This window comes from Anabas testudineus, chromosome 18 (genome assembly GCF_900324465.2).
Source record: "Anabas testudineus chromosome 18, fAnaTes1.2, whole genome shotgun sequence".
Classification (NCBI taxonomy): domain Eukaryota; kingdom Metazoa; phylum Chordata; class Actinopteri; order Anabantiformes; family Anabantidae; genus Anabas; species Anabas testudineus.
Window position 1 is genome coordinate 17,942,177 of NC_046627.1, and position 27,979 is coordinate 17,970,155.

Sequence of the window (27,979 nt, forward strand, 5' to 3'; positions counted from 1 at the left end):
TGGTGCAGTGGTTTACTTCTACAAACAAAGAAGCTGAAACTTTCATTTATCTACAAAGCTCACTGTCACTGCATGTTATGTATAAGTCTGAACACGTGGAGCTCGACTCCTGACAAACCGTAGCAGTGCAGGAGTTCATTCATCTGTCATTCACATGTTCAAGCCACTAGATGTCCTCCTAATGCCTCTACACATTCAACTTTGTGACACACAGGTTTGCGTTTTAGTTACCAGACTAGTTATCGGCCTGATTTATAGGCCTGAAAAGTCTACCTCATAAAAATGCATTAATTCCTGTTTTGGAGAATAATAAGCCTGCGTTGAATTAATGTTCACGATCATTAGATACAGAGCAGCATTGATGTCGAGTGACAACCATGCTTCCTACATTTTATCTGCACCGGCTGATTGAGAATGTGAATCTTTTATTTTGATTAGTTGTTCACTTCACAAACCTCCAACCAGCTCATATTTGTAGATGCTGTTATTTACCACCTGATCCCCACATGCACCCCCTCATTCTCTCATTAGTCACCCAGTATATGCACCAATCTCTTATCTCCTCTCACTCTTTGCGATGTTTGTGCAGCAGCCCAGCTCCCGTTTGTGTTACCTGTCTGCTGATGACACCTACCTTCTTGTCGTTTTTGTCTCGCTGATGTTTTGTTTGCTTTTGCTGATTTCTTGATGGTTTAATGAAGCCATGACGGAAAAACAAGCAAACATGAGTCGTGGGAAGTTAAAAGGAGAACTGTAAAGACCAACCAGCTGTTATATCACATGACAGAGAAAATCCCATTTATAGTTGAAAGATAGGAGAATCTGAATTGATCTACAACCGGTAAAATAACTCATCTTACTCTGTGTACACCTAATTATGGAGAATTCATCTTTACTGGAGCAGTGGTGGAAAGTGAACACTTGCCCCTTTCTTATTAGACCTACTGTGGTTTCCTCAAGCAAGACCTTTAAACCCACCTTCTCCAGTGGAGCTGCTCTGTAGCCAGCAGGTCAGAGAAACTACCCAGAGTAAATAAAGATAACAAAATGTTGAATGTACATTTTTATTACCAGCTCTGAAACTACAATGTTGAGTCAAAACTGAAAGTGCTGCTGGTACATGAAGTGAAAGCTGCTTTGGCTTTTTTTTTTTTTCTCAGTGAGTCATCGAAGGCAAAGCCTGGTACGATATTTTAGAAATATGTTGTTGTTGCAAAACAGAAGCAGAGGTCATAGATCAACAAACCACTACTGTCTCTGCATTTCTTTTTTATGACAAACAGAGCACAGCCCCCAGCTGCTTAGCTTAGCTTAGCTTAGCTTAGCTGGAACCACTAGTTGTCACTGCTCAATAGTTAAAAACGTCTAGAGATGGAGGCGCTTAAGCAGTTTATAAACAAACATGAGACAATTAAAAAGCTAAATCACAAGCTGTAGTGTTACAATCACAGATAAATCCAGAAATCTGGACGTCTCTATTCCTCATTTCCTTCAGAAAGACCTCAAAACAAGAAGTTAATTCACACGCAGGAGTACAATAAACCACACGGTCCTGTGCAAAAGCCTCTTTCATTCACTGTGAGCAGAAGAGGAGGCCAAATATCTGAGAGGTACTGTAACACCTGCAGGAGCTTTTAAAGAGTTTTTCTTCATTACTGCACTTTATTGTTATTATTGGTACTATCTCTGATACTAACATCGATCAATCAGTAGATTAAGAAATGCTCAGATGTCTGTGTGTTGTGAGGATCACCTTAAGTAAGTTGTTTCCCTGGCAGGTGACTCAGCTTTAGTTTAATGTACCCAACAAATAATATCAACAGCTGTCTGTTTCTGTGTGTATATGTAGTGAAGGTTTATGATTGCTAACAATGCCAGAGATCCAGAGACCCAGACTCACTAATGTACTTCCAACACTAATTATAGGTAAGTGAGAAGCAAAATCATAGTTATATTGAGCTGAAGACAACTACAGCTTACGGTGTCACTTGTGTCTTCCCTCAGCATTCACTGTGGTGATTTTCTTCTTCATAATCGCTGCTCAGGTGATTGTTGGTAAGTGGCAAATGTAGTTGCCTTCAAGTAGATGTGTTCAGGTTGTATTCTTATGGATTTATTTTCTGTGCCAAAAACACACCAGACAACCAGAATTGTGAAATCTAATCAGTAACAATACAGCATGTAAAATAATTTTTCTTTATCTTTGTCCTCATACGCACAGGAATCACCTTTGAGAATGACTGTCCGAGGCAGCCTTTCATCCCCACCTATCTTATTGGATTTATATGTTTTCCCATGCTGCCCTTCTTCTGGAACAAGTGCAGTGAAGCTGGTCAAATCCTGAGTATCAGCTTCTACTTTATCTGGTTCCTTGTCGGTAAGCACCGAAAGCCACCTAGATCTTTTTTTTCAGATGTAGTCCCAAATAACCCTAAAGGAACATTTAGTACTGAACTTAACAATACTTTTATTCTTCTCCACTAGGTAATGTGGCGATCTACTCCATCTATGAACCCAACTATGACGAGAAGATAACTAGTAGGGTTCTGTACTGCAACAAGACGCTCTACCTGTTCGCCTTCTGGACCACCAACTTTACCTATGTCCTGTTTGGTGTGATCCTTGTTTCCTTTTGCTGCTGTAAGAAACAAGAGCCTTATGATGAGGAACAAACGAAATTGCAAACATAAATAATTTGGATCGAATTGCTCATATTGTACCATAAAAAATAATGGGAGTGCAATTCTCAAACAATCCCATAAGCATCATGTAGATGGATTCTGAAATGACCCCAAACACTGTTTATTATATGCATATTTTAACACAGACATACAATCAATATAATATAACTTACATACAAAATATAATACTTAATGTCTGATGAAAACGTAACTATGTCAATTTTATGTAAAAAAAAAATCATGTTTGGATGAGGCTTATAATATTTTCACTTATTATGTAAAGTTACATTGCTTCAAAAAGACAGTCATGCCTGTCTGTTTGATTGGTGGTTTGGGCTGTGATGTCAGCATGGTTTGCTGGAAAGGTTGACCAGTGCTTTGGCGTGGATGGGCCTATAGATGAGTGTGAAGCTGGAGGGGCTGAGATGGCCGTTGCCCTGTTCGTCAACTGTTCCCATCAACACATAATTCAGACCTGGACAAAAGACAGATCAAGAAATATGCAAATATGTCATCATGGTCATTTTTATTTTTATTATCAGCCATCTTAAAAACTAGTTTTAAAATATTTTTTACTATATTATTTTTATACCAACATATTGGTTGTTGCCTGTAATGATTGTGAAATTTGTACCAAGAAAACATCATATCGTCTGCATAAACTCAGAGTGGATAGCAACAGTTCCTCCCCCCTCTTACTCTTGAGAGGTAAAAAAAAATAAGTAACTGATACACAGGGCCAGTTTTAGGCCCTCTTTATTTATTTCAGCCCCCCTAAAATGATCAAGTATCAAACTATCAATAATTACTGAAAGTAAAATTTTAAAATTTTTAAGTAATCTTGTTGTTTTGTGTTTACCTATCTGTGTGTTTACCTATCTAACAGAGTCTCTAGTTCAGGTTGTTTATTTTCCTACCAAATGAAAACACTGTAAAACTAAAACATACAAAAATAAAACATATATAAATCAACCAAATCTAAATTGACAGCATTTAAATATCTACAACAGTATGACATGTTTCTCATCTTAGTCAAATGACAATGCTATTAGCAAAAACAAAGATGTTAGTAGAAATAAAAGCTGATAAGAGTTTATTTACGGATGTTTTTCTTTCTTTCTTTCTGTTTTATAAACAACCATTACTCTCCATAAAAAAAGCGTTAAGTAATAGTAAGTATGTAAGAGGGCTGTTCCTAACCTTTAGAGCTCTTTCTTACTTTTATTCTGGATGTAATCTGTGTGAGATGCAGAAGGACACACTATGAATACAGAGAATTGTGAGGTACCTTTGGTTAACCCGGGGCATCTCTTGCAGGTGGAGGTCAGGGTGACCGACATGGCAGGTCCTGATTTGATGATATTAAGGCGTCCTCTTTTATAAGCCTTGATCAGGAACACCTCGACTGTTGCTGAGCCTGCTGGGCCGGCGGTCACAGATGTAACCTTACCCGTAATCACTGTAAAAGAGAGAAATGTAACTGAGCATGAGCTTGATGGTTACTGAAGCTGATAATTGTTTATCAAAATATGTATTTCTTCTACAAATTAGAAAATGATCATGACCAATAAATGATTAAATCTAAATATTTTACCAAAGTCATGAGGGCAGAAGTTGGACTGGAGGGTTCCTGTCTTCGTACAGGGTTGTGTACACACTGGGTTCAGTGGTATAGCTGAAGGAAACACACAACAAAGAATAAACTTGAATCCTAATACATGTGTGCAGAAATGAATGCAAAAAGGCCATGTTAAATTAATTTTACTCGTTTACGTTTTTTGCTCACAACAGGTTTCTTCGTCACTGTTCTGCTTGGTCCTGGTTTAGCTGTGGTGGTAGGCTTGATCCTAGGTTTCATTGTTGCTTTAGGTCCGATCTTAATGGGCTTCACTGGTTTGACACGAGGTTTTAAGGTGGGCTTAGGCTTCAGTAAAGGCTTACGTGTGGGTTTAGCCTTGGCAGTAGGTTTGAGTGTTGACTTGGGTTTGGGTGTAGGTCTAGCTTTGGGTTTAGGGGTTGGCTTTTTCACAGGTACCTTAGGTGTGGGTTTAGCTGGTTTGGGCTTAGCTGTGGACTTGACCAGAGGCTTCTGTGTCGGAGGTTTTTTCACCAGTGGTTTTTTGGTGGGTTTAGGCTGGACATCAGGTCTAGCTTTGGGGGTTGGTTTTGTGGGTTTGCTTGGCCTTGTGGCTTTTTTCTGTGGGATGGAGGTGGTCCGAGGTCCATAGATAAAGTCACCACCAGCAGTGGGCGTCCGGGACCCACGTGGCACACTGGAGTAGTGAGCCATGAAGCCATCTGAGGTCACGCTGAGGTCGGAAACAAACTGAACAAGGAGCTCGTTCCCATTGGTCACGACGGTTCTATGTAGAGAGAGAAAAAAGGAGGGAAGGAAAAGGGGAACATGAGAAAGCAGAGATCTTGTCCAATAAAAGCAACTTCCCATTTATATTTTCCTCTTTTAAATGCGTTTAAAACTCGTTTCCGATCAGTAATCTCACTCTGGTGTTCTATCTCCGCAGAACTTTCCAATCCTTCTCGAGTCGTCAGTCTCTCCCCCGTTAAACAACGCCACATAGTCGTAGCGACAGTACGTGTCAGCCTCCAAATCTATCTTCTCAAACTTCACCTCGATCACCTGGAAAAGAGGTGGCAGCACACATTTTATGACTGTAAGGATGTGAGCTGTTACATAAGTCATTTTCATGAATCCAGTACATACGTAGATGTGGTGAAGGAGAAGAAGGGCCTGACTTCTGAAATACAGAAGGGCATTTACTCCCTCTCTCGCCCTTGCTTCCTTCCCTCCTTCCTTTCGTTCAATCTCTTGGCACACGTGAACACGCCTACAGGCCCTCAATGAAGTCTTTCATTTGAACTAGGTAATGAGGCTGCTGTTACACTTACATATACACATGCACAGGCACTACATGAGGGACCTTTCCTTGATGGGCCCCATCACTTCAAATTTTATTCCTTATCCTCTTCTTCTAGGTTTGGAAAGTGGAAGCTAGTAAGAAAGACTAACAGGGTAGGTGTGTGGTCGCACAAACATTATTTGAGCGTCATCATTTTGGACATATGCTATACTTCATTTGTACAAATAAACAATATTATATGATTGGCTTACATTGCTTGGCTCTACAGAGATGTGCCAAGAGCAGCTGATGCCTGCTGGGTAATCAGAGTTGGGCCAGTTGGGCGTCTTGACTGAGCCCTGCGATTTAGTCAGCCGGCCTCCACAGAACTGGTTCTCTGGAGGGCGGAAAAAAGACCAGAGATAAAACTCTCATATCGCGTTTTGAGCTCCATAATGTAAATCTGGTGTATTCATACTGGGGTCCGGACAGATTGCAGTGATTTGTTTATCCCTCAAACCCTCATATCTTCTCGAAAAGTCCATAGAGGATTACATGTCCACACCTTCTACATGGGGCTTTCCCGCGCTGAAGGAAGCCAGAAAGCCTCTTCCTCCTGTGGACTCATCTGACACCATGTCTAACATCATGGTGTTGGATGTGGAGATAAGAGCACCGGGCCTGAACGTCCCACAGAAACGGCCGAGCTTCTGCACCAAGCGAGAGTGGCCGTTGTAGACGTCCAGGTAATCGTACCGACAGGTGGGGTCAGCCTCCATGTCGAAGAGGCGGAAAGACAGCATGACCACATGACTCTCTGGGACCTGGAGGAGGTGACAGGTGACGTTTTAGGAACGGGTGCTGTGGGATGCAGGAGTGTTTAAATGTTTGATCACTGTAAGCTTGAGGTGAAAACATGTAGCGAACACATTGACTGCACGTCGAGTGTTAAATTCTATATTTTGCTGCAGCAGATTTTGCAGTCTGCTTGTTCAAATAAGGCTGAGAAGGTAAAAGATAAGTAACTGGGGTGGAGATGTTGCAAGTTTGAGCCACTTGAGAGATTTTATATTTGTTGTGCCTGTGTTTCATTCATTCATATTTTGATAATAACTACCAATTTGAAATGGAAAGCTGATTACTGAGCAGTTACAGATCTGTTTTTAACACCTTCTTTCTTCTTTGTGCCAACTTAACGCTACTTAAAGGGAAAATGGGGAAAACTGCGTACAGCTGTTAAAGTAAAAGAGAGAGTCTTTAATCCCCTGTATAAATTTCAACATGCTCTCTAATTCAAATACAGTTAACTGAAGACATCCAAGGAATCCACAAAATAACCACCAGTCATTTAACACTGTGGGTATGAATTTTATGTGCACCTTAATAGACCTCCCTGCGCCTGTGTGGGTTCCTCCCACAATCCGAGGACATGCAGTTCGGTTAATTGGTGACTATACGTTTCCCGTAGGTGTGAATGTGATTCAGTGATTTGAAAAGACTCACGGTGATGTACCAGGTGCATTTACTGTTGGGTTTATAGTGACTGGGGAAGCCTTCACTGGCTACGATGCCTGAATCTACGACCAGGTGACCTCCACAGTGGAAGACGGGCCTGAAAGACAAAGAAGAATCTGAATTCACTTGAAGAAAATGCTGCTTGCATTGCAAGTAAAGTGAGAGTATCGAGGCTGAGCCTTCTGCACATGCACACAAACACACACACACAAATGTATACATACCCGCTACAGACCACAGCGGCACAGTCTGTCTCTGTTCTGAGTCCAGGGAGGTTCCCAGTGAACTTTATTTTTTATAAAATCTTGGCTAAACCAAGCCGGGAACACTGTCAACATACAGTATATGTCCTGAGAGCGTTCTGTACACACACTGACTGTACCACAAGAAAGTTGTCAGTAGTCATAACACATACTTGACTCCAGCAGACAGCCACTTTGAAACGCTGCAGAGCAGCCTGCTCACACATGGAGTTTGGTGACACACACCCACTCTTTCACACTCACATAAACACAGATCAAAGCAAAAGCCAGCCTCAACTTTTAATTTTGCAGCACTCACCAGCCTCAGACTTCACGTTCATTTAAACGTGACTTAACGTTACCTTGCTTTCCTCCTTAAAACTGCATTTTATCATCAGCCTTGAACAGTTTCTGGTTTTATTTTATTTTTTTATGCCAGCGCTGTGGGAAACACTAATCTAACTTAATCATTTTTACAGTGTGACAGCTGTTTCTGTGATCATCAACTATTATAGTTCTTCAGGCATGCTGTGGCCACATTTAGGCCAAAAAGCACAGCAGTGGCGGAGTCCCTCCCTTCTGACCCTCGGGAACTATACAACCCACAGGCATTTGTTTGTCTCGCATGTTCATTTTACACCGTGTATACAGTATGTGTGTGTTTTGTGCACTATGGTTCAGTGAGCATCTCACTTTATGACAGTCAAAAGTGCTGAATTGAGAAGTAAAACTGAATTTAATGCCGTGACATGCAGAGAAGCTACTGTACATGAGCCCAGTCTAATCACCACGCCAATAAAAGTATGCTGTCATTTTATGTCCGCCTGTCTGTCTGTGTTTATGGGATGCCAACCACATTTTCCTAACACTGCTTCCTTCTATTTGTGCAGTTCTTCCTGCAATCATTGAAGAGTAAAAACACAGTGGCTAATGTGGACAGATGTGGGATTGAAAACGACATGCCACATGTGCACAAAGAGAATGTGGAAAGAAAACAGATGCACGAGAGCGTCGACACTGACAGCAACATACCTGGTGGTGTAAAATCACCATCACACACACACACACACACACACAGCCTACCTGGTGAGGTTGGTCTGAGTCTGAGCTTCGGTACATCCACATATCAAAATGACAAAAAGGCACACGGTCCACACCCTGTCCTCCATCCTGGTGTCCTTCCAGATTAGGAAAGGAAGGGAGAAAGGAGGAAAAGAAGAGGCAGGAGGAAGGAGCGAGAAACAGGATGGAGGCGTGGGGAGATGTAAAGTTTGAAAGGGGAGGGGAGAGAAGGTGGTGTGTAATGGAAGGAAGCAGAAGAAAGCACAAGTCGGATGAATGAGAGAACAGAGGCGAACACTACATGAATTACACTGTACAAGAACTCATAACCAAACATAACAGATACCTGTACACCACTTGTATACAGCACGTGCTAAGCTCCAGCTCTATTTACTTGTTGCACAAGCAGTAATAGAATATATGGAAAGTGTACGTTTCTGCAGGTGTGTGTGCACTAGCAGACAGAGTGCCACTGTTGCGTGTGTGTGTGTGTGTGTGTGTGTGTGTATAATGGCCACTTCACTGCACCGCCAGCTACAAGCCAGGCTTTCGTTGGCCGCACCAGCAACAAGGCATCTATGTTTGGCAGTGTTGATCTGTTTGTCCAGACAGAAATACCTCAACAACTACTGGATGACTTACCATGGAATTTTTCTTCAGACACCCTCGGTCGGCCGATACTGAAGCCAGCTAACTTTGGAGATACATCTGATTTTCTTTCTCTCCAGTAGTGCAAACAGCAGATCAAAGTTTTCATTCGTCATAGGAAATATCTCAACATAAACTAGATGGATTGGCACATCATTTTGTGAAGACATTTGTGGCTCCCAACACAAATTCCAACACAGTAAAAATACATTTTAAAGGCTGTAAAATGGCTCACAAAGCCAGTGGTTGCAGATGTGAATTTAATCACACATTTTAACTGCAAACCTGTGTTAAAATGTACTGATACATTAATTTCTATGGAACTTCTCACAGATTCCCTGTCACCAAATACTATGAAAATATATAAATAATAAGTAAATAATATAGAAATAGATTTATAAAAAAAAAAAAAACTTTAAATCAACAAAAAGGAACATAACATTACAACAAATGGATGTATCCTTTTCATTATTCCTTATTTCAAATGATAGACACTGGCAGCTCTTATACTAACATTATGAAGCTGATAATAATAAATCATTTTTAAAATCTGGATTTAGAGACATTGTTGTTTGTGCTCACATTAGTGTTTTGTTGTTGGCTTTGTCCTTCTTTCCCAAACCTACAGAACTGTAGAAATTCAAAGCACAGCCGTTAACAAAGCTGTAGGAACCTGGAGCAAAATCTGGACTCACTTGTGCACAACTGAGAGGAGGAAAGGGTCAATTAAATAGATTAAATACCTTTCCACAGTGTTCATGACTTTGTTTGATTAACAGAAAGAATGAAAAGTGTAGTAACCAAAACAGAAATCAGGAGTCGGTATATGTGGGAATATGCTAACATCTTTGTTTTTAGCATTGAAAGACCTAGCGTTATTATAAAAATATGTTTTTAAGAAACATATTGTGACTTTAAATAAGCTTTGAAGCCAGGTTGTTAACATTAGCTCTCTCGTTTAAAGCCCCGCATACATGACAATCACTCTATTCATTGTTTTAATGTGCACTAAAGTCGGGTTTGCCGCGTTGTTTGTCTAAGCGAAGGGTATGTCTTTGTCTTTTTTAAGCTGTGGTGACCACTCTGGGTAGAAACCGCAGCTGAAGAGAAGGAGACTGTGGTGAGAGGAGCAGCTGCCCTGATCCGCTCCTTGATTCCAGTTCATTCTGGACACTTCCAGGCCAACTGCTGCAAAACACCCACCAACAAAAATAGCCTGCAAAGAGATGTAATCACACAACAAACTGTGCAGGAGGAGAGAAAACAAATCAAGACTGCACGTTTAAAGGCATTTCAAGTTGTTTAATGTCTTTTTGTTTGTACAAAGAATTTCACAAAAATATTAAGAAACTGTCGCAGACACCACTGACGCCATAAAGCATTGGATATCACATGACCAGAAGAGTGCCACAGAGAAGAGGAAAAAGATCAAGAGAGGAAAAGAGGAGATAGTAAACACTCTTTGAATTGTAAAGAGTTTCCCTCTGTCTAAATCCACTTACCACCATGAGCAAACCCTGGCAGCGTGAAAAGCTCTCCCTCGGCTTTGCAGTTTCTTTTGTTGCTGCCGGTTTGGGGAATTCTTTCCATCCGTGAGGGAATTGTTTCTTAGAGAGGCAACGTTCATTTATGACTGTGGAGCGAACGCACAAATGCCCTGATGCCAGGCTGATAAAGAAACTTTAAGGTCCAGGTCAGTCTTCTGGCGGCTAAAATGCATTCATCCACTGTCCACGTGCAGTGCAAGTATAAAAATATACACAGTATTTACAAAGTAACCTGGTTCTCACTTAGCATTATTATTCTTTTGGGTGAAAGTTTCCCTTTCTTTCACTGGGGCAAGGATTATAAAATTAAAAAAAATAAAAATTATAATAATACAATTTAAGTTGTAAAGAGGATCAGAGTTGGAGCTGGACCCCAGGCAACCTGGGAAACATTCAACAAGAAGAAAAGCCACAAACCCCATTCAATCCACAGGTGAAATGTCAGGGAGGACACTGTGGTAAAGCACATCCATCTTTATGTAAAGGCGTCTTTTATATATATATATATATATATAAACACATTCACCTTCGTCCTTCCATTATTTTACAACTTATTCAATAAATATGCTGCAAACTACAAGAAACGGCTGCAAGGAAAAAAAAAACTAACTCACTCTCTAAAACTGAGTGTACACATCCTTTCCAAGGCATTTTAAGTCATTCAACATCTCCTGTGTGCTGTCATCAAAACCCTGTCTTTTATCACATAGTAAGTGGTAATTGTCTTCGTCATCGTGCACCTTTACGTCCCAGCAGAGCCAGATTTCACACCGGTTTAATGCTTCTGAGGGCTCACAAAGTGCTGGAAGGTGCATAACTTCTGCATATCAAGAGAAAAGTCATGATAGCATTTTCTGTCTTTGGCCACCTGCTTAGTGTGTCATGTCAGACTCAGGCAGCTGAGCATCTGACTTTTCCTCCACAGTTTCTGAGGTCGCTCTCTCCTCTACTGGTATCACATCTTGTATGATGTCTTGTGTTTTTCTTCCTTTCTCTTCTACTTCTTCTTCCTCGTCTTCATCCTCCGCATGAATTTCATCCATGGGCGGCTCGGACTGATTTTTCTTGTCCTCCTCCTGAGCCTTCAGTACGCTGCACAGCTCCATCTCGTGGATCTCCACATCGAAGGGGGCAGCGGAAGGTATGGAGAGGGGAGACTTGCAGCCTGCACAGCCCTAAAAGAAAAACGTGATTTCCAGTTAACATTTTCACGTGTAATTCAAAGACTTGTTTAAGTTTTTCTACAGCGTACTTACAGAGATGTTGATGGCTCGAGGGAGACGTCCTGTGCGGATCCAGGGGTGCACCTGGCTCAGCTCCCTCTTCTGCTCCTCAGTGAAGCGTGGCTGGTGTTTCTGCATGTTCCTCAAGGCCTCACGATCCTCACGCAGCACTGTCTCCATGTCCCTGTTATAAACACACAGGAAGTTTATCAGAATATGCCTGATGTGACTGGTTCAAGGCTGAAAAAGTGCTGTTACACCATTAAAGGTTATTATTATTCAACTCAACCCAGTTTTAGTACCATGGGTACATCACTTGCTCCAAGCGGTAAAAATTCTAAGAAATAAAAGTCTAAGGTAGCTGGAAGAACCATAAATCAGGAGATCTAAGTTGCTCAGATGATGTGGCCTTACTTTGCCGTCAGTCTTACCTGACAGGCAGCTGATAGGTCATCATGACCTTGTCGTCTGTGTTGGCCATCAGCAACCAGATGGGGTCCTGCAGGACGCACTTGATGAACTGCTCCTCGCCACCATCACCACGGGCACTGCTGCTGCCCCCTGCTGGCTGTTTGCGGGAGTGGTCGTTCTCTGATGAGTCAATACTACCAAAGTACTTGCTGGTGTGGCTGCCCTGGCTGCTGCCTGAACAAACAAAGAGGTCAAAGTAAATAATTAATTGTGATTCGTTTTTTAAATGTATGCTGTAACAAACCAACTAGGGTTGCTTAGCAGAGTCAACATTGTGGTTTGGTTTCATAGAGAAAAGCTCCATGACTGTATTACAACAATGTCTTTTATGTAAAATTGCCTGTGGACATCTATTGGTGTGGAAAGACTTAATGTAAAGCAGCCAGTGTGACCTCTATCCCTGTCAGAGTGACCCTTAGCTCTTGGAAAATTAATTTTCCTGTGAAAAAACAAATCCCCCGGTGTGGTGTTACAGTTACAATAATAGGTCTACTCACTGGTGCCGCTGGTGCCAGAGGAACTGCAGCCGTTAGAGCCGGAGCCTGAACCGGAGGACCTTGTGCCTGAAGAACCTGAACCAGAAGCAGCTGAACCGGTGCCTGAGCGCGAGTCTTCCTGTAGCAACAGATCGAGCAGGTCGCTCGAGGTGGACATGTCGTCATGGTTGGACTCATTAGCTTCACCCTAATGGGAGCAAACAGGAAGGCAAAAAAGACAGTTTTTCAGGTCCTACATGAAATCAACCCTACATCTTGCATGTTTTTCTGAACATATATGTACATACATTTTCATTCTCCTTGGATGTATCATCAGAGCTCCTCTGATTGGCTGTGCTCTGTCCACTGGCTGTACCGCCCTGCACAGACGGAGTTGTTTGCTGTGATGCTGCCAGTGCCGTGGCGACCTCTAACCTGTTGCTTGGTGATTCCTCCAGTTGTAACAGGTTGAGAGGGGAGGAGCATCGGGACTGGAACAGGGGAGATTCTGCACCCTCACGGTCAGCAGGTGTCTGAATGTAGGACTGTGGGGTGCTGCTACGAGATGGGGCGCCGGTGCCTGGGATGGCCACCGGGTTGGAGATAACAGTGGGGACAGCGGCTGGTATAGCACCGGGGTAAGTGAAGTTCGGATTGTAGAACTGTCCAGGAGCGGCACCTAGCTGAGAGATGGGCGCTCCCATTTGAGGGAACATGTAATTGGGGAGAACAAGGGCCATCATGGGAGGCACCATTGGGGTTGGAGGAAACCGTGACGGATCTTGAACTGGTAAAGGCTGCGGGAGCGGCGGGTAAACTGGGTAGATTGGAAGCATACCAGGTGGGAAGGGCGCAGAGGGAATGCTAGCCTGGGAGCCGACAGATGGCCAAGAGGAGGAGGTTGTAGGAGGGCCGAGGGGCATGTTGAGGGGCATGGGAGCTGTGTTGGTTCTGGGGTCTTGGCGGCTCCCACTGAAGCCCAGAGAACTGTGCTGGTCAGACGACTCCTGGTGTTTGAGCCTCTTACCACCACGACCTCGCCTGTGACCGGTGCTGCCTCCTGCAGCTGGATAGTCACGTGAACAACGCACTCCTGGAAAAACAAGAAGAAAACAGAGGATGATTCAGTAAATCTTTAAAATCCACAGATCTGTTGGAACTGGAGAACAAGATGTTGGATCATGGTTTGACCATGTTACTTTACAGATTCATCAGATCTCAGTCTTTTATTGCTTGATATTGACCAATCATCATTAATAATTAATGTGGATTAAATGTTGCAGGCAAATTAAATCTAAAGGTCAGTTTCTTTTTTTTAGTATTATACTGTCCGGTATGACGACTCTGAATTTCTGCACTCTGTGTGTGTGTGTGTGTGTGTGTGTGTGTGTGTGTGTGTGTGTGTGTGTGCTCCCACCTCGTGACAGTGGGTTGGCAGCTGGTGTGCGGCAGTGCATAGTTGAAGACGTTGTCTGATCAAACACACGCAGCTTGCTGAGGTCCTTGAAGCGGTCAAGGAACGCCTGCTCCTCCTGCTGAGTGTGGGCTGAAAGCACCTCCTTTGTCAAACCCAGGCGGCCTCCTCCGCTGCCCCCATTCCCTCCTGCTGCTGGTGCTCCACCTCCTCCAACACTTCCACTTCTCCGGCTGTCCCTCTCTGGCTGAGGGGCTTGAGAGAGCGGAGGAGGTGGAGGTGGAAAGGTAATAGTTGTATTAGCAGGAGGGATTGGGACGCTTGTGGCAGGAGTTGTTGCGGCGGTAGGAGCAGCCAGCGTTGGAGTTGTAGGAACCTCCTCCATGACGATATCTGTGATAAGGAACAAGGAGGATGGAGTGTCAATTCAACACACTGCATGGTTTCGAGGCTACAGTTGTTCTTAGCTTTTAAGCTAACTGTGAGTAATTAAAGCAAACAAATTAAAGCAAAGTAAAGTATTAGTGTTTTAGTCTGTTGACTCTCAGATTGTTCTGTACATACAGTATTAGCACTTAACATTACCCAGTAAAAGTTAAATATTCTTGGCTTGAAAAGACAAGTTTGAGCACAGGAGGTAGGTTTCAAAGAGGACATCCAGAAACGTCTGCATTAAATTAAGATGAAAAATCTATAGATCAGATTCAACGCTATGAAAGACCTTTAGATTCAATTAAAGACATGCAACACCTTTATACAAACCAACTGAATTACACAGTGAGGATATCCACCTGACTCAGGAGGCTTCTTGTCTCCCACATGCACGATGGTGCTGCTGAAACTACACTGTGACGTGACTGACGCTACACTCTCTGCCTTTGTGGCCATGGTGAGCGGTGGCAGAGGAGGTGGTTCACCTACGAGGCTAACTGAACCACCTGTAGAAACAAAAACACAACACAGAATTAGTTATCGTAAACCCGTCCCGACACAGGAACAAGTCTGCCTGTCGGCAATCTAGGAAACTCATAGGCTGTGCAAGCCTCTGAATTCCACAGAAAAATGCAGTCATAAAAAACCTGTATTTTGGATACATATAAAACAAAACATGACACATTATGAGAAGAGAGCATCATGAAAAGTTATAGGTTGGACAACATCCCAGATACTAGTATGTCATAATCTGTACCGTTAGAGCAGTTTTTCCTGACCAGTATCACCACAATGCTACAACCTTAATTGTAATCTCATAATTATAGACACACAACAAACTGGTTTGAGATGACTGTAATGAAGAAAGTACCTTTGTTGTTGCCACTGGCCTCCTGTTTGTCATCATCAGATGTGGATGAGGCAGTGCAGGACGAGGAGCCGCACTTCCTTTTAACAGTGTTGGGAATGTTACAGCTCTCCAGGTACCTGAATAGACACATAATATCATTGTATTAGTTAAGTAAGGATAAAAAAAAAAAACGGATGATGGTGAAGTGTTTTTGGCTTGAACACGCACCTAATGATGCTGTCCAGACAGTTGATCTGCTGGTAGGAGTATCCAGTAGTGGGCTCCTTCTGCACAAGCGGTGCAGGGACCAAACTTCTGGGTGGGTTTGTCATATCTGCTATTAGACCTTTGACTGGGTCGCTGTTGATGGCTCGGACGCTTGCTGCGCCTGGATATAAAATAAGGAGGATCAGGAAATGAAAACCAGACATTAAACATTGTTTTGTTGTGGTTTGTCATTTTTGTTTACTACTCTTTCTTTCATGTTAATTTTCTGCCATTTATTCAGGATTACATTGGCAGCAGGTTCACTTGTGAAAAAGTTAACTTCACACATAGCGCAGTGTTTCATTCCCAACCTGAATGGAATCCATCAATCTCAGACTTTGAGGTGCTGACTCTGATTGAGTTACAGTAGCTTTGTCTTTGGTTCATTTAATAGAAATTCAGTTTAATTTGCTCTACATTTTGTATGAAAACAAGACAGTGCTCTAACATCACAAAAAGAATTCTCATGGATACGTTTTTGATTTACGACTGTACAATATAAACACTTAGAAAAATGACCTGCACATGTGTTTTTTCTGGGTGGCGGCCTGTTGCGGGACTCGATGAAAACCTGCTGTCCATTAGTCTTGACCATGTGAACGTCTTTGCACATCTGTTGAAACGTCATCTGGAAGAAACACAGCATCAGACTTATTAAATAGGCTCTAAATCTTCTGCCTAATTGTCATTCTGCGCAAATTGCAGCATATCTGGCAACATGCCATAAAATATATTGTAATATGACATTTGAAAAGGTTTAATGTTGCTACTTGCATTCAATGCATTTAAAGAATTATGGCTATAATTATTTTGTTTTGGACGCCACAAAATTTTCACAGAAATTAAGACGATAACAGATTGAATCTACTTGTCTACACAACATACAGGAAACTAAACCAAACCAGCAGTAGCTCAGACTCACTGGTTTGTGTAAAGTGATGGCGGCAGCAGCCTCATCCATTGCAGGGCCGTTGCTGTCGCTAGATGATGTGGCTGAGGCGCTGAGGTGCTGCTGGTGTGAACGTCGGGAGCCCCGTGAGCCGCTGGACCCAAGCGAGCTGTAGCCCTGAGAGCTGCCGCTGTGCACCGGCTGCACCAGCACCCGGTGGATCTGCTCACTCAGCTGGACAATGTCAGGCGTGGTGACCTGTCCCTCACAGCTCTGTGGCGTGAAGACGTCTTCATTCAGAGGGCTCCTAGAATCAGAGGGCTGATTAACACTGTGCTGTGCCTCAGGTCCAGATAGTACAAAGGATGAACTCTGTACAAGTACCATATACATTGATATATGACGTAAACATACGTTCTGACTTTGTGGCGCCCTACGATGAATGCCACCTTCCTGCTCCAGGGGTTGACAAAGGAAGACCAGCTGGTGTCGATGGTCAGATATTCTCCACTGCGGGCGCACATCCTCAGAGGTGAATAGTCAAACGGCTGCCCTGCAAACTGAAAAACTGAGGAGAGACAACAATGGAAATGCATGAGTATCGTCATTATGTTGTACTGGAACAACTTTTACTACAGTATATAAAGAATATTAGATATTGTGGTTTGTGTATTAAAATACTGAAACATCCAAAAGTCACAGGCAGTGAATAGTCCTGAATTAATCTCCCACAGTATGTTGAGTTCAGACTCACTCTTCTCATGTATAGCCACCATCATAGGTCTGTCCTCAGGATGGATATAAAGCAGGATGGGGGTTCCCACCAAATCCTGAGGCAGGTAGCCCAACAACGGCACTGCCCTGGAAACAAACATCACATTTACATACCATTAGACAAAAATGGTATATTTGTTGCTGCCATACAGCGGAGACAGATCAGTTTATATCTAAATATTAAGAGAGGAAAACATTACTAGAAAAAGTTGTGTTTTCACTTAAACTTTACTTAAATTTCTATATTCTAGGACTGATGCACAAAACTATGCCTACATCATTATTTATGCATTTGCTGTAGCTTTTATTGTTTGATTATTAATTCATATCATCATTTGATCTTTCCAAACACAGCAGTAAGCATCATATTAGTTGAGGCAACTGACCTCTCATCAACTTCCTGGAAGAGGCAGCTGGGAGTGTGACTGGTTGTGAAAATCCTCTTGTCTGGGGGAATTCGTGGAGCTGAAAGGTACAGACACACCGCAGACAGGAAGCATGTTTAGAAGCTGACTGATGAGATGGTACCTGCCTGTCTGCTATCTATTTTAATTTCCCTATAATCTATATGTAGAGGGTTTGTCCACATGCAGAACAAACTACTCATCAGTTTATTTATTTTCATTATAAAATTATCAAGATGCTTTTGCAACCTAGCCTACAGTACAGTATAATATCAAATACCTTCATAACCAGAGTGGACTCTCTCTGCGATGAGCAGGCAGCAGGGCTGTGGCTCGGAAACATCTGAGTCTCTGATGGTGAGCTGGTAGGGAGTGAGGCGAAACGGGTAGTAGCGCATGTCACCACCCTGCGTTCGGTCAGCACTGATCCGACAGAACATGGACTTCTCCTGTGTGCAGTCAACTGGAGGAGACACTGGAAGAACAGGAAACACTATTAATTTTCCAGATTTAATTTGTGGAGTTTTGACCAACAACAATTAATGAATTAACAGACACTGAACACTATATTTTCTATAATAATTATTTGAATTTGCTGGCATCCTTGCTATTCAATAGCTCACATGCTCCTGGAATATTTTACTGCCAATAAAAAAAAAACAAATTCAGCTCACCAGATCCAATGCAGGAGGCCCAAGAGGGCAGGCGACAGGGTGCTGTGCTGCTGTAAAAAGTGCTGACATCCTGCGGAGCCAACAGCTCAGAAAACACCGTCCCCTGAAGACACTCGGACTTACAGCGCAGCAGGGATGAGCCCTGGGGTGATACGTACACAACCTTCCCAGATAGGAATGACACAGCCATGGAGAACGTGTCCTAGAAAAAAAAAAAAAACATTAGATGAAGGTTGAGTCATTTAGTGGGCTGCAATTGCATTCCAAGAAACTGTCACTAAAATCATTCTTGGAGCCAGGTTGTATCTGACAGCTTACTAGTGTCAATTTCTGTTACTAAATGAAGGTGTGTGAAGAAGGCTGCTTCTGAACACAGGCCAAGCAAAAGTTGTCTGAGAAAAGAAGGTTTTGAAAAGCTAATAATAGTAGGAAATCCCATTCTTCATTCACTCTAAAAGTGCTTTTCCATCAGTGAGCTGTTAATGTATTCCATTATTTTGAAAGGCGTACCAGGAAGCTATTAGTACTTTAGTTCGTTAGTACTGAACTATAAGTTAAGTCAAAATAAAATGTGGGCATTACAGTAAAAAAGCATGATTCAAATGGATTAATAAATAAAACTTGAATAAAATATCTTTTTGTCACAGTTCAATTGGTGTGTAGCCTGCAGGAAAAACAGATGCAGCACAAGTGAATCAGGATCAATAGGTTCTGAGCTTCTTGTAAATCTTGGTGACATTCAAAGCCACGTGACTGACTGTTACATTTAATACCTGGGGCTAGAGGAAGTAATATAATGAATATGTCCACAGCTCATTAAACACAGGAAAAAAATTTAAACTTTACTTGGACTTACAGTGTTTTTGAGGGTGTATTCTGAGGTGATATTGTCAAGCTCCTCAATAGTGAAGGTCGACAAGTCCAGGCTGCAGCCGTGACACTCCTCCACACTCCACTGGTGGTAGTACTCCTTGTTGGCTGCAAACATTAAAAATATATCAGTTGGCATTTGGACATAGATAAAGACAGATTTACGTATTGCAGTTTACAGGCAAGAAATATATAATAAAATAGTACTCCTCATCACTTCTCAGAGTAAATTTAATAATCAGGTTTTGTTTTTCAAAAACAGAACCTCACCTCCGACTTGTCTGACGCACTGAAGTGCATATTTGAGTGCATTAAGAGTGCTGGAGTGGCCCTTGGTCTTGCGCTCAACTGGCAGACGGAGCTTCAGCTCTTTGATTGCCTTCATTAGCTCCTTCTGGGTCTGGACCCTCGCAGATTGGTCACTGCTGCAGCCAGAGGTGGAGGGGTGGTCATGCTCCGAGCTGGTCGACAGCAGGCTGTAGGCCAGGGAGCTGCTGGGAGGTGAAAGGCTCTGCGAGTTGGAGCTGGGAACGAGAGAAATGAGAATTTATACAGAGATGAAGTACTGGCCATGTGTATGTTGTTGCTGTACTGTCACATGTACTGTACCACATGGAGGGCACGAACATAATTGTCTGATTAGAGCTACAAACTTAAAATGATTTCAGCTTCTCCAATGTGAGAATCTAATGCTTTTCTGAGTGATTTGCAATACTAACCTGCCTATCATTGGGTCTTGTTCAGACAAACAGGCCATCTGAGGACATAACCTTTGATTCTGCTAAACTTCCATGGCTTTTTCAAATGTTTTCTGCTATTATCTAAACCAAACGATTGCTCTAGTGAACTGAGGAAATAATTGGCACTAACATTTAGATGCAGCCATAGACGCGTTAGGACTTGAATACTTGCTGTGCCAATTTAAAAACAATGTTTAAACTTTGTTCCTACTGGCCTAATTACACTCTGACTGTGAAACAACAACATGAAGCAGAACAATTTTGTTCTGGCTCAGCAACGTGTAATTTTGTTGATAATCTCAGCTACCTGAGGATTAACATTAGAATATAAGTTTCAGAAAGACATTACATGCATTAACTAAATCCATTTAATTCACTGTGGCTCTTCTGTCCTTCTTCTCTTACCTCTTGTTGCTCTCTGTGGTTTCCAGCATCATGCCAGAGTCTTTTCCATTTGACGAGCTGTGGGAGCTGCGTGTGGACTGGCGCCCACGCGAACTGTTCTCCCTCTCCATCCCACCTTCGCTCTCCCTCTCCCCAGAGTCGTTCCCACTAGAGAGCCCGTCCATATCATCTGAATTGGGGTCCCTTCTGCCGCCAGAGGAACCTCCAGATCCCGATCCTCCACTGGGAGATGATTCTCCCCTGGCTCCATTTCCTGGCTGAGTGGTGATGCTGGCATTGAGTTGACCACTGCCGTTTTTCGGAGACTTTAACCCTTCTGAGTCTCCTTCCTGGTCATTGTCTTTGTCACCTGCCCTTGCCACTCGCCCCTGACCACTGCTGCTGGCCGTTGATTTAGAGTTGTCATAACTCATACTAGAGTAGGATGAGGTGTTTAAGGTGTCAGCCAAGACCAAAAAAAACTTTACTTTAAGTGGGACTACTGTGTATCCACAGGTGAATCATGGCTGTTAGCTGATAGGTAAAGAAACTAAGGAGAGAATTGCACGGTTTCACCTGCAAAAACAACAAAAAAAAGTTAAATATCAAGGATTTTGGGCTGTGAGCCTGTCTTTGAGGGTGCAGAAAGCGCTGATTTCCAAATGCCGGTAGAATCTTCCAATTCACCAAAAAGTAAATGATGCCTTTCCAAAGCAAATCATCTTTAACTATCCTGTCACTCAAAGTAGTGCAGACGAGTGATGAATTTCTGGTTATGAAACAGCTTTGGCAATAGGGCTCCAACAGATGGGATGAGAGGTTTGTGAGGGAGAGTGAGAAAATCAGCTCTTGGTGAGAGCAAAAAACATTCTCTTCACTCTGTATCAGAGACGTGTTGATCTAGATGCTAAAGGCCACCTGAGGTGACAGGAAAAAAAAGAGAGAAATGGACAGGAAAAGAGAATTATTAATGTTAGCTACAGGATTACAAAACACTTCTCGTGGTCTCACCAGTGTCTCCTGAGGCCAAGTTAAAAAAACAAAAATAAATGTTTATCACCAGTTTACTGTTTTGGTCTCCGGGGAACATTTAAATATGGCCATGAAATGTTTTCATTGCCTTGTGGAGCAGACTGTGAGCCTTTTACCCAGATTATCACCTCATTTTAAGAACAGAAGGACGATAATCCCATGCTCCTAGTGCATATACAGTACATGCATCTGAATACAGAGCAGGTGAACATTACCAAAATTACACAGGACATTTGTTAGTCGTCAAAGCTTAGTCCACTTTTACGTCAGAGTCAAAACAAACAGGATGGCAGGAGGTGAGAACAAAGCGCAACGTCAGCGGGCTGTTGTAAATTTAGGTTTGTTTCTAAATAGTAACTTCAAGCAGATACCTTTATGGCCACCACCTACGCAAGTAAAAGTCCAGAGCTATTTATTCTTTAGGAAAGGGAGAGACCTATAATCCTTTAAACCCTGTGGACGCAACCGAAGACAACGCAGGTAGGTCATCAGTCTTTAATCCAGTCAATTTTATACTCCAAGCTGTCCCACAACCCTCTTTACCTGCCTCACACAGGTGCGTGCTGATGCTTTGATGTAGAATTTGTTCAGGACAGATTTAACTACGCTCCTGCGCTGACAGCTCAGACATACCTGAGCTTCATGTTCTGACGCAAAAACCCAATACGGCTGAGTGGACAGGTTCACAGGGGCCACGAGCTGGAGACTAGATTACATTAGGTTTGCGCAGCTAAAGACAAATGTAGTGCATTACACAGAAATAACTAATACAAATGTAATGACTTGGGCATGGCAAGAGGTGAACTGCAGGTATTTGAGTAAAACAAATGGATGTGATGCTAGATCAACGCGACTAAGCTACCTTCTTAAAATCCAAGAAATGCTAATCAGCATTATGTTTGGTCAGATGGACGATGCACATGACAGACTGCCACAGTCAAACTGGGTGGGGGGGGAAGAAACTACGATCTGGAAATATGTAAGCAGGTCATGAGTAGGCGTCAAGACAGGCTGGCATCCATGCATACTTCCACATATAAGGCAAAGACACTTGGCGGTGAGCCGAGGTGAATTTGGACTCTGTTCAGGCTACCAGGATACCTGGATGTGACATGGTGGGGCGTTTGCTTGCATCCCAAAATTCAGACATTTCTGCAGGAGGTCACAGTAAATGATCTAAAGTCAGGTGACCTGAAGTGTTCAGACTTTGAAAGAACACCACAGCAACAGATAGAAACGCGCAGAGATGCCAAAGGGGTTCACTCAAACTCTACACTTCAGTTCCGGTCAATTTTGAACCCATGACCATGACTTAGCAATCGAAACCACAGATCCACTATGCTGCTAGATCCTGGGAATGAACATGGAAAATGGCTAATTGCTTGATGTTAGATGCTTAATTAAATCTTTTTCCCGTTGTGTGGATCTTACTACAGACTCTGTGCCATCAGGTTAAAAGTTGCCGAAAACTTCATATGCTTTCGAGAAGTCACATGGTAGCTGACACACCATCTCCAGACTAAACGTGGGTGTTGGCAGCAATATGCACCACAGTATACAGAGAACTGTATGTAGTCAGCAACACATTTCTCATGTGTGATAGCCCTATGTGTTGGAGCTAAATATCATGTGTTTACCTGAGTGACACATTTAAATCAACATGGTTTGAGAAGACGCAGGAGACGCCATAGCACTAAATTTAGCAAAGTCATACAATGTTGTTATCAGTGAAGCAGCAGTTCTCCACTTGACTTCATCTGGGCTCTGCTCCAACAGTTGGCCACAAATCTGCTCACTGTGATGGTAATGAGACGCAAGTGTTCATCTGATATGAGTACAGTATCTGTAAGACTTCAAACTATCTCACTGAGTTTAAGCATAGCAGCTATGATTACAGTGTAATAACTGCTCAAGTTTAACCAAGCATACAGCAGAGTTAACTGTAACCGTAACTTGACCGACAGCCATGATGAAGACTACGTTGTATAAAAAAGATGTGTGAAGCTATATCTTGCAGTAATGGCTCCTGAAACATCTTTACACTGAAGCTTGATGCTTACACAATTAGCTTGAGATCTCAGTAAACCAACTACGTCTGTGTTGATGACATGCACAGAATAAACCTGGAGGATGCAATTACACCTCAATTGGATAAAAAAAAAAAAAAGAGACAAGTGAAGTCAAAAATGCACACAACTCACTGGATGCACCTCCTCACGTGTCAACTTGACAGTTTTCTTGAACTTCCTTGGTGGTAAAATGACAATTTGGAGCAATTAATTATATTCTGTCATTGTTTTCTGACCGAGAATTAATGAGATAATTATCAGCTATTGATCACAATCACATATTACCAACACAAACTGTTCAGAAAATAATAATTTCTTTTATTGATGAGAGAAGCTCTAACTTGATTGTAAATCCCAAGCAGCAACATAAAGTGTGCTGGTCTGCGCAGGTCACTGTTTCACACTACAGGCTACACTGACATGTTATCACATCAATAGATGCTGCCTGCACAAAACAACAATCACCTGGAACGAACTCAGTGTAACATGACACGCTTCCCTACTGCTACGTACGGACCGAGGCTGCAGGAAGCTGTGGGCCGGCCCAGTGCGGGAACATGTGTGAACTTCTCCGTCAAGCCGCTCCGCCACAGCTCCGCGCATCACGACTTGTCTTTATTATCCGTGCATATTAATGTAGGAGCAGCTTCCCGCACTCGCACATTGCCTTCCTGTGCAGGTCGGTGCAGACACAGCAGCTCTCCGCTCCGCTTTGTGTACATAACACGTGTCCGATGCGGTGACCGCCCCCCCCCCCCATCACCGGAAAGCCTCCCCGGCGGCTGATTGGTTGGCTGGGTCGAGGGCTGGGCTCCGTGCGGAGCGATGTCGGCCAGGATGTGAGGGAGGGACCGGCTAAATCACGGCACATTAATGAGACGAGAGAGGTTTGAATGAGTGGGCTGAGGACTGATCAACGTAGTAGGAGTTAAATTACGGAACACTAAAGGACAGATTCGCAGTTTAGTCTCATAAAGGTCCATAAAGAGAGCCGAAAACTAGCTAAGACTGTTGTTAGTCCAATATTTAGGTTCCGTATGATGATATAAGAACACACTCTGCCACACCTGTGGTTTTATTTTTATGGCAGCTATAGTTTTACAGCTAGAAACTAAATCATTGATCTTGTAAGAGAGGTTAAAGAGTGTCGGATGCTGTGGAAAAACCTATATTCACAGTAACACAGCTGAAGGATTATGAATGTACAATAAAGTGGTTCAGCAACCATGGAGCAAAGGTATGCAAAGTCCTGCCCAATTATTTCTATTTCCTGGATTTACTGGATTCTTATGTTTTCTAGGAAAACATGTTTTCATGTCGGCACTGGGCAACATGATTATGTCAATCTGCCCGCTTTTTCTCTGCCTCTGTAACTAACTGGGTGTGCAGCTTTATTCTATTGCCATTGTTTTGGCTGAAACTACCCAACCACAAAAAAAAAATTCAAATGATGTGTCACAGCAGTATCACACAGTACCCATTATGTTTGCATGTTTGTAAAGCAAGTCAGAACTTTCCCTGAGTTATTAGTACGTGCATATTTGAAGCTGAAATGAAAAGAAAGAAACCTATCATGGTGACAACCAGGAAGAGATACATTTGCATGTGACTACACCAACGTAGATTTGTTATGATTACATCAAAGGTACAGTTCAAATTGTGCACCGTTTTTGCACTCTAAAATTAGGGAAACAAATCAAGCTGTCTCTTACAGGGAAATGTCCCGTGCACTCTATCCACAACAGTAAGTGCGCATTTGCTAGCATGCCGATGTATCCAGGCTGTTATACATAGCCGTGGTATGGAAAGCGCACAAAAGCAGACATTATAACCATCTCTAAGCCATAACAATGGTATGAGGAAGCATGTCCATTCTAACAAGTCAAATTATCTCTCTTTTTAAAAGAACCTAGCATTTATTCTGAATTTTAAGCTTTTGTGTGAACATTTCTGTGAATTTAGACCCCAAAAAAATAGGGAGTCAAGACATTGTCGGGACAATGTTTGTGAATAACACAAAGAGATAATTGTAACGGCCTCAAACCACATTCCAGTCTTGCTTAACATAATATCTATATTAAATATCACATTTCCACTGTAAACAACATGAAAATGACACATTCCTAGTTCCTGGTTACTAGCCTGCCAGCAAAACCATGTTCTAAATTATATGGACCTCTGAAACAACAAATATGCAATACACTGTATAAACATGCAATTGCACACATATCTTTGTTGAACAACCCATGTACAGTACTATAGAAACTGTTGATATATACAATAAAACGAATAATAGAATGTTTAGACCAACTTTAACACAGCTTTGTGTTAAAGTAAAAAAACAAACCCAAGATTAATAATTTAACATTTAAGACAAGCATAACTAGCAGGAACATGGAGACCCAACCATCTGAGGCAAGCTTAAGAGCCACAAGTGGGCTGTTTCCTGACAGCCCATTGTAAAACAGTTAGCCCTGATTGTTTTATTGTTGTCTAAGAACATGGAGGACCCACACTGTCTCTCTACTACCAAAGTATTCTCCCCTGTGTACATTTTTGCAGAGAGTAAGGCACAGCCAAAGGTCTTGTAGCCAAAATTAGAGGAAAACTGCGCGGTGGCTGTTCTGCTGCACCTATCAGAGTTCAGATTTGGCAATGTTGGTGAATCCCTGATTCTGCGAAGGAAACTATAGACTGTTTACTTGCCCTGTGTGTTGAGCCAGTCTGAAACTTTAAATGTAGTTCACACCACTTCTGCCATTTCACCTCCTCTTAAAATTAGTGCTGCTCACTGGTGTCAAGTTGATTTGCTTATGCATAAGCTGTAAGTCATCTTCTCTCTGTAACTTGTGATTGGGGCTAACAGTAGTTGAATGAAGGTTAGTTTGAATGTTTTTTAACTCCTGTTTGGTCCTTTCCACTGCAAACTTTTTGGATCTTTACGTGCACCTGCTGCGCGCAGTCATGCACCAGAGATATCGGCAAGAACCTGCAGGGTTGCATCTGTGCTGATACATGTGCATCTCTCAAGCTTCTATGGTCTCACGTACACAGTGCTGTCTGTGGAACACATACTGTAAAGCAGAAATCATGTCACACTCCACAGCGCATCTATAGTGAATGATGAGGACTTTGCATCCTCAACACTACATCACATCTAATATGTCACAGGGGATGTTCGAAGCAAATTTTGCTGGAGTTGGGCGATATTTTCCAGTTTATGATGAAATAACAACACATGTACTGTAGGTACTGTGCTTGTACTGCATTAATGTATTGCTTTAGCTGTCAATCGCTGGGCATCATGTCATTGGCTACAAGCCACTTGTATTCACAAATGAAATAGCACTGCACGTACGCCAACCCATAACAACACTTTTGGTCACAAGAACAATATTCACATACCAGAATAGAAATTTATCCAAATGAAGTAAATTGTATGCACATTAACAGCATAGTGGATCAAAACTAGAAGTCCGTTTAAATTAGATAACCAGTTTAAACATAAACCACAAAACATTTACTAATGCTTCATTAGATCAGCCACAGTTAATAGAATAATAACAGTCCGTAATATTGAAAAAAAAAAACACTTCAGATAATATATTTAATTTCTGTGTGTGAGTGGTAGTAGAACAACCAAAATAATGGAGTGTGAATCAGCTCCACACCCAGGATCACGTTTGCACTCATAGAATAACTAATAGCTAACCTAATGGACAGTCACAACCATCTATAAAATACAACAACCACAACTTAAATACAACTTAGCATGAACAACACTGTGGCGCATTTTGAAGCCATTGTACTATTGTGCAACACATAATGTCACCGGTCCACTACACTGGCACAGAAAATGTCAGTTTCGTTTCAACTTGAGGAGAAAAGGGGATTGAAATATAGATGAATAACATTTTCATTAGCAAGTGGTGCTGGCTTTTCTTCTGCATTACAGACGTTATAATCACAAACTTGTATATATGTCTGGTTAGATGAAGCAACGCAGATTCAAGTGAAACACAGGTTTCGGCTGTACATTGTAATAACTTTGAATACTTAGTAATAAGCTATATATTAAAAGTATAGTTAATAAAAGCCCGCTACATGAAGCCACATCTGTAGCTTCTACACCAACAGCTAGCATGCTAGCTACAAAGCAGCCAAAGACACGACAACAACACAAACCCCACTTGCTTACCTTAGATATGCTTCAAAACGATAACGAAAGGTTTGATATGCCACGATGAGACACCGGAGAGTCCAAAAGAACCAGCATTAATCCTGGGAGCATCGATTGTCTTTGCATAGCAGTCTGTATTTGCTCTCCAGACATTTTTGGTCGCCCCCCCCTCAACACTAGTTTACACGCAGGGACACACGTGCCGGTGCATGGTCTAGCAAGTGATGCTGAACCCGTCGCCGTGATTGGTCAGCGAGAGCCCGCGTCCCCGCCCACA

At 42.3% G+C, this 27,979-nt stretch overlaps 3 protein-coding genes across 7 annotated transcripts; 1 reads left to right on the forward strand and 2 right to left on the reverse strand.

Moving 5' to 3' along the window:
• The first annotated feature begins 519 nt into the window (after window positions 1-519).
• Window positions 520-2,716, forward strand: LOC117152989 (transmembrane protein 272-like). Its single transcript, XM_033326505.1, has 5 exons — window positions 520-1,610; window positions 1,850-1,926; window positions 2,005-2,055; window positions 2,222-2,377; window positions 2,485-2,716. Exons 2-5 carry the CDS (start codon window positions 1,872-1,874, stop codon window positions 2,688-2,690), a joined length of 468 nt encoding a protein of 155 aa, XP_033182396.1. The 5' UTR covers window positions 520-1,610; window positions 1,850-1,871; the 3' UTR covers window positions 2,691-2,716.
• Window positions 2,717-2,786: 70 nt separating this feature from the next.
• On the reverse strand, window positions 2,787-8,504 carry pcolceb (procollagen C-endopeptidase enhancer b). The gene is made up of 9 exons (XM_026353574.1): window positions 8,380-8,504; window positions 7,043-7,151; window positions 6,105-6,363; window positions 5,812-5,936; window positions 5,183-5,319; window positions 4,455-5,044; window positions 4,276-4,356; window positions 3,970-4,140; window positions 2,787-3,156 (listed from the first exon to the last, which is right to left on the reverse strand). The coding sequence occupies exons 1-9, from the start codon at window positions 8,463-8,465 to the stop codon at window positions 3,026-3,028; spliced, it is 1,689 nt and encodes a 562-aa protein (XP_026209359.1). The 5' UTR covers window positions 8,466-8,504; the 3' UTR covers window positions 2,787-3,025.
• A 1,783-nt stretch (window positions 8,505-10,287) lies between these two features.
• Window positions 10,288-27,893, reverse strand: per1b (period circadian clock 1b). 5 transcript variants are annotated; one of them, XM_026353481.2, is made up of 20 exons: window positions 27,721-27,893; window positions 20,443-20,997; window positions 19,568-19,821; window positions 19,284-19,405; window positions 18,428-18,629; window positions 18,034-18,228; window positions 17,736-17,814; window positions 17,330-17,436; window positions 16,990-17,143; window positions 16,609-16,882; window positions 16,206-16,314; window positions 15,648-15,807; window positions 15,441-15,556; window positions 14,929-15,075; window positions 14,141-14,530; window positions 13,032-13,816; window positions 12,745-12,931; window positions 12,208-12,421; window positions 11,810-11,960; window positions 10,288-11,728 (listed from the first exon to the last, which is right to left on the reverse strand). In XM_026353481.2, the coding sequence occupies exons 2-20, from the start codon at window positions 20,853-20,855 to the stop codon at window positions 11,426-11,428; spliced, it is 4,362 nt and encodes a 1,453-aa protein (XP_026209266.1). In that variant the 5' UTR covers window positions 20,856-20,997; window positions 27,721-27,893; the 3' UTR covers window positions 10,288-11,425. The 5 variants fall into 5 exon arrangements, with proteins under 5 accessions (XP_026209266.1, XP_026209263.1, XP_026209265.1 ...); XM_026353478.2 differs by having other exon boundaries at window positions 20,443-21,339; XM_026353480.2 differs by having other exon boundaries at window positions 20,443-24,377.
• Between the last annotated feature and the right edge of the window lie 86 nt (window positions 27,894-27,979).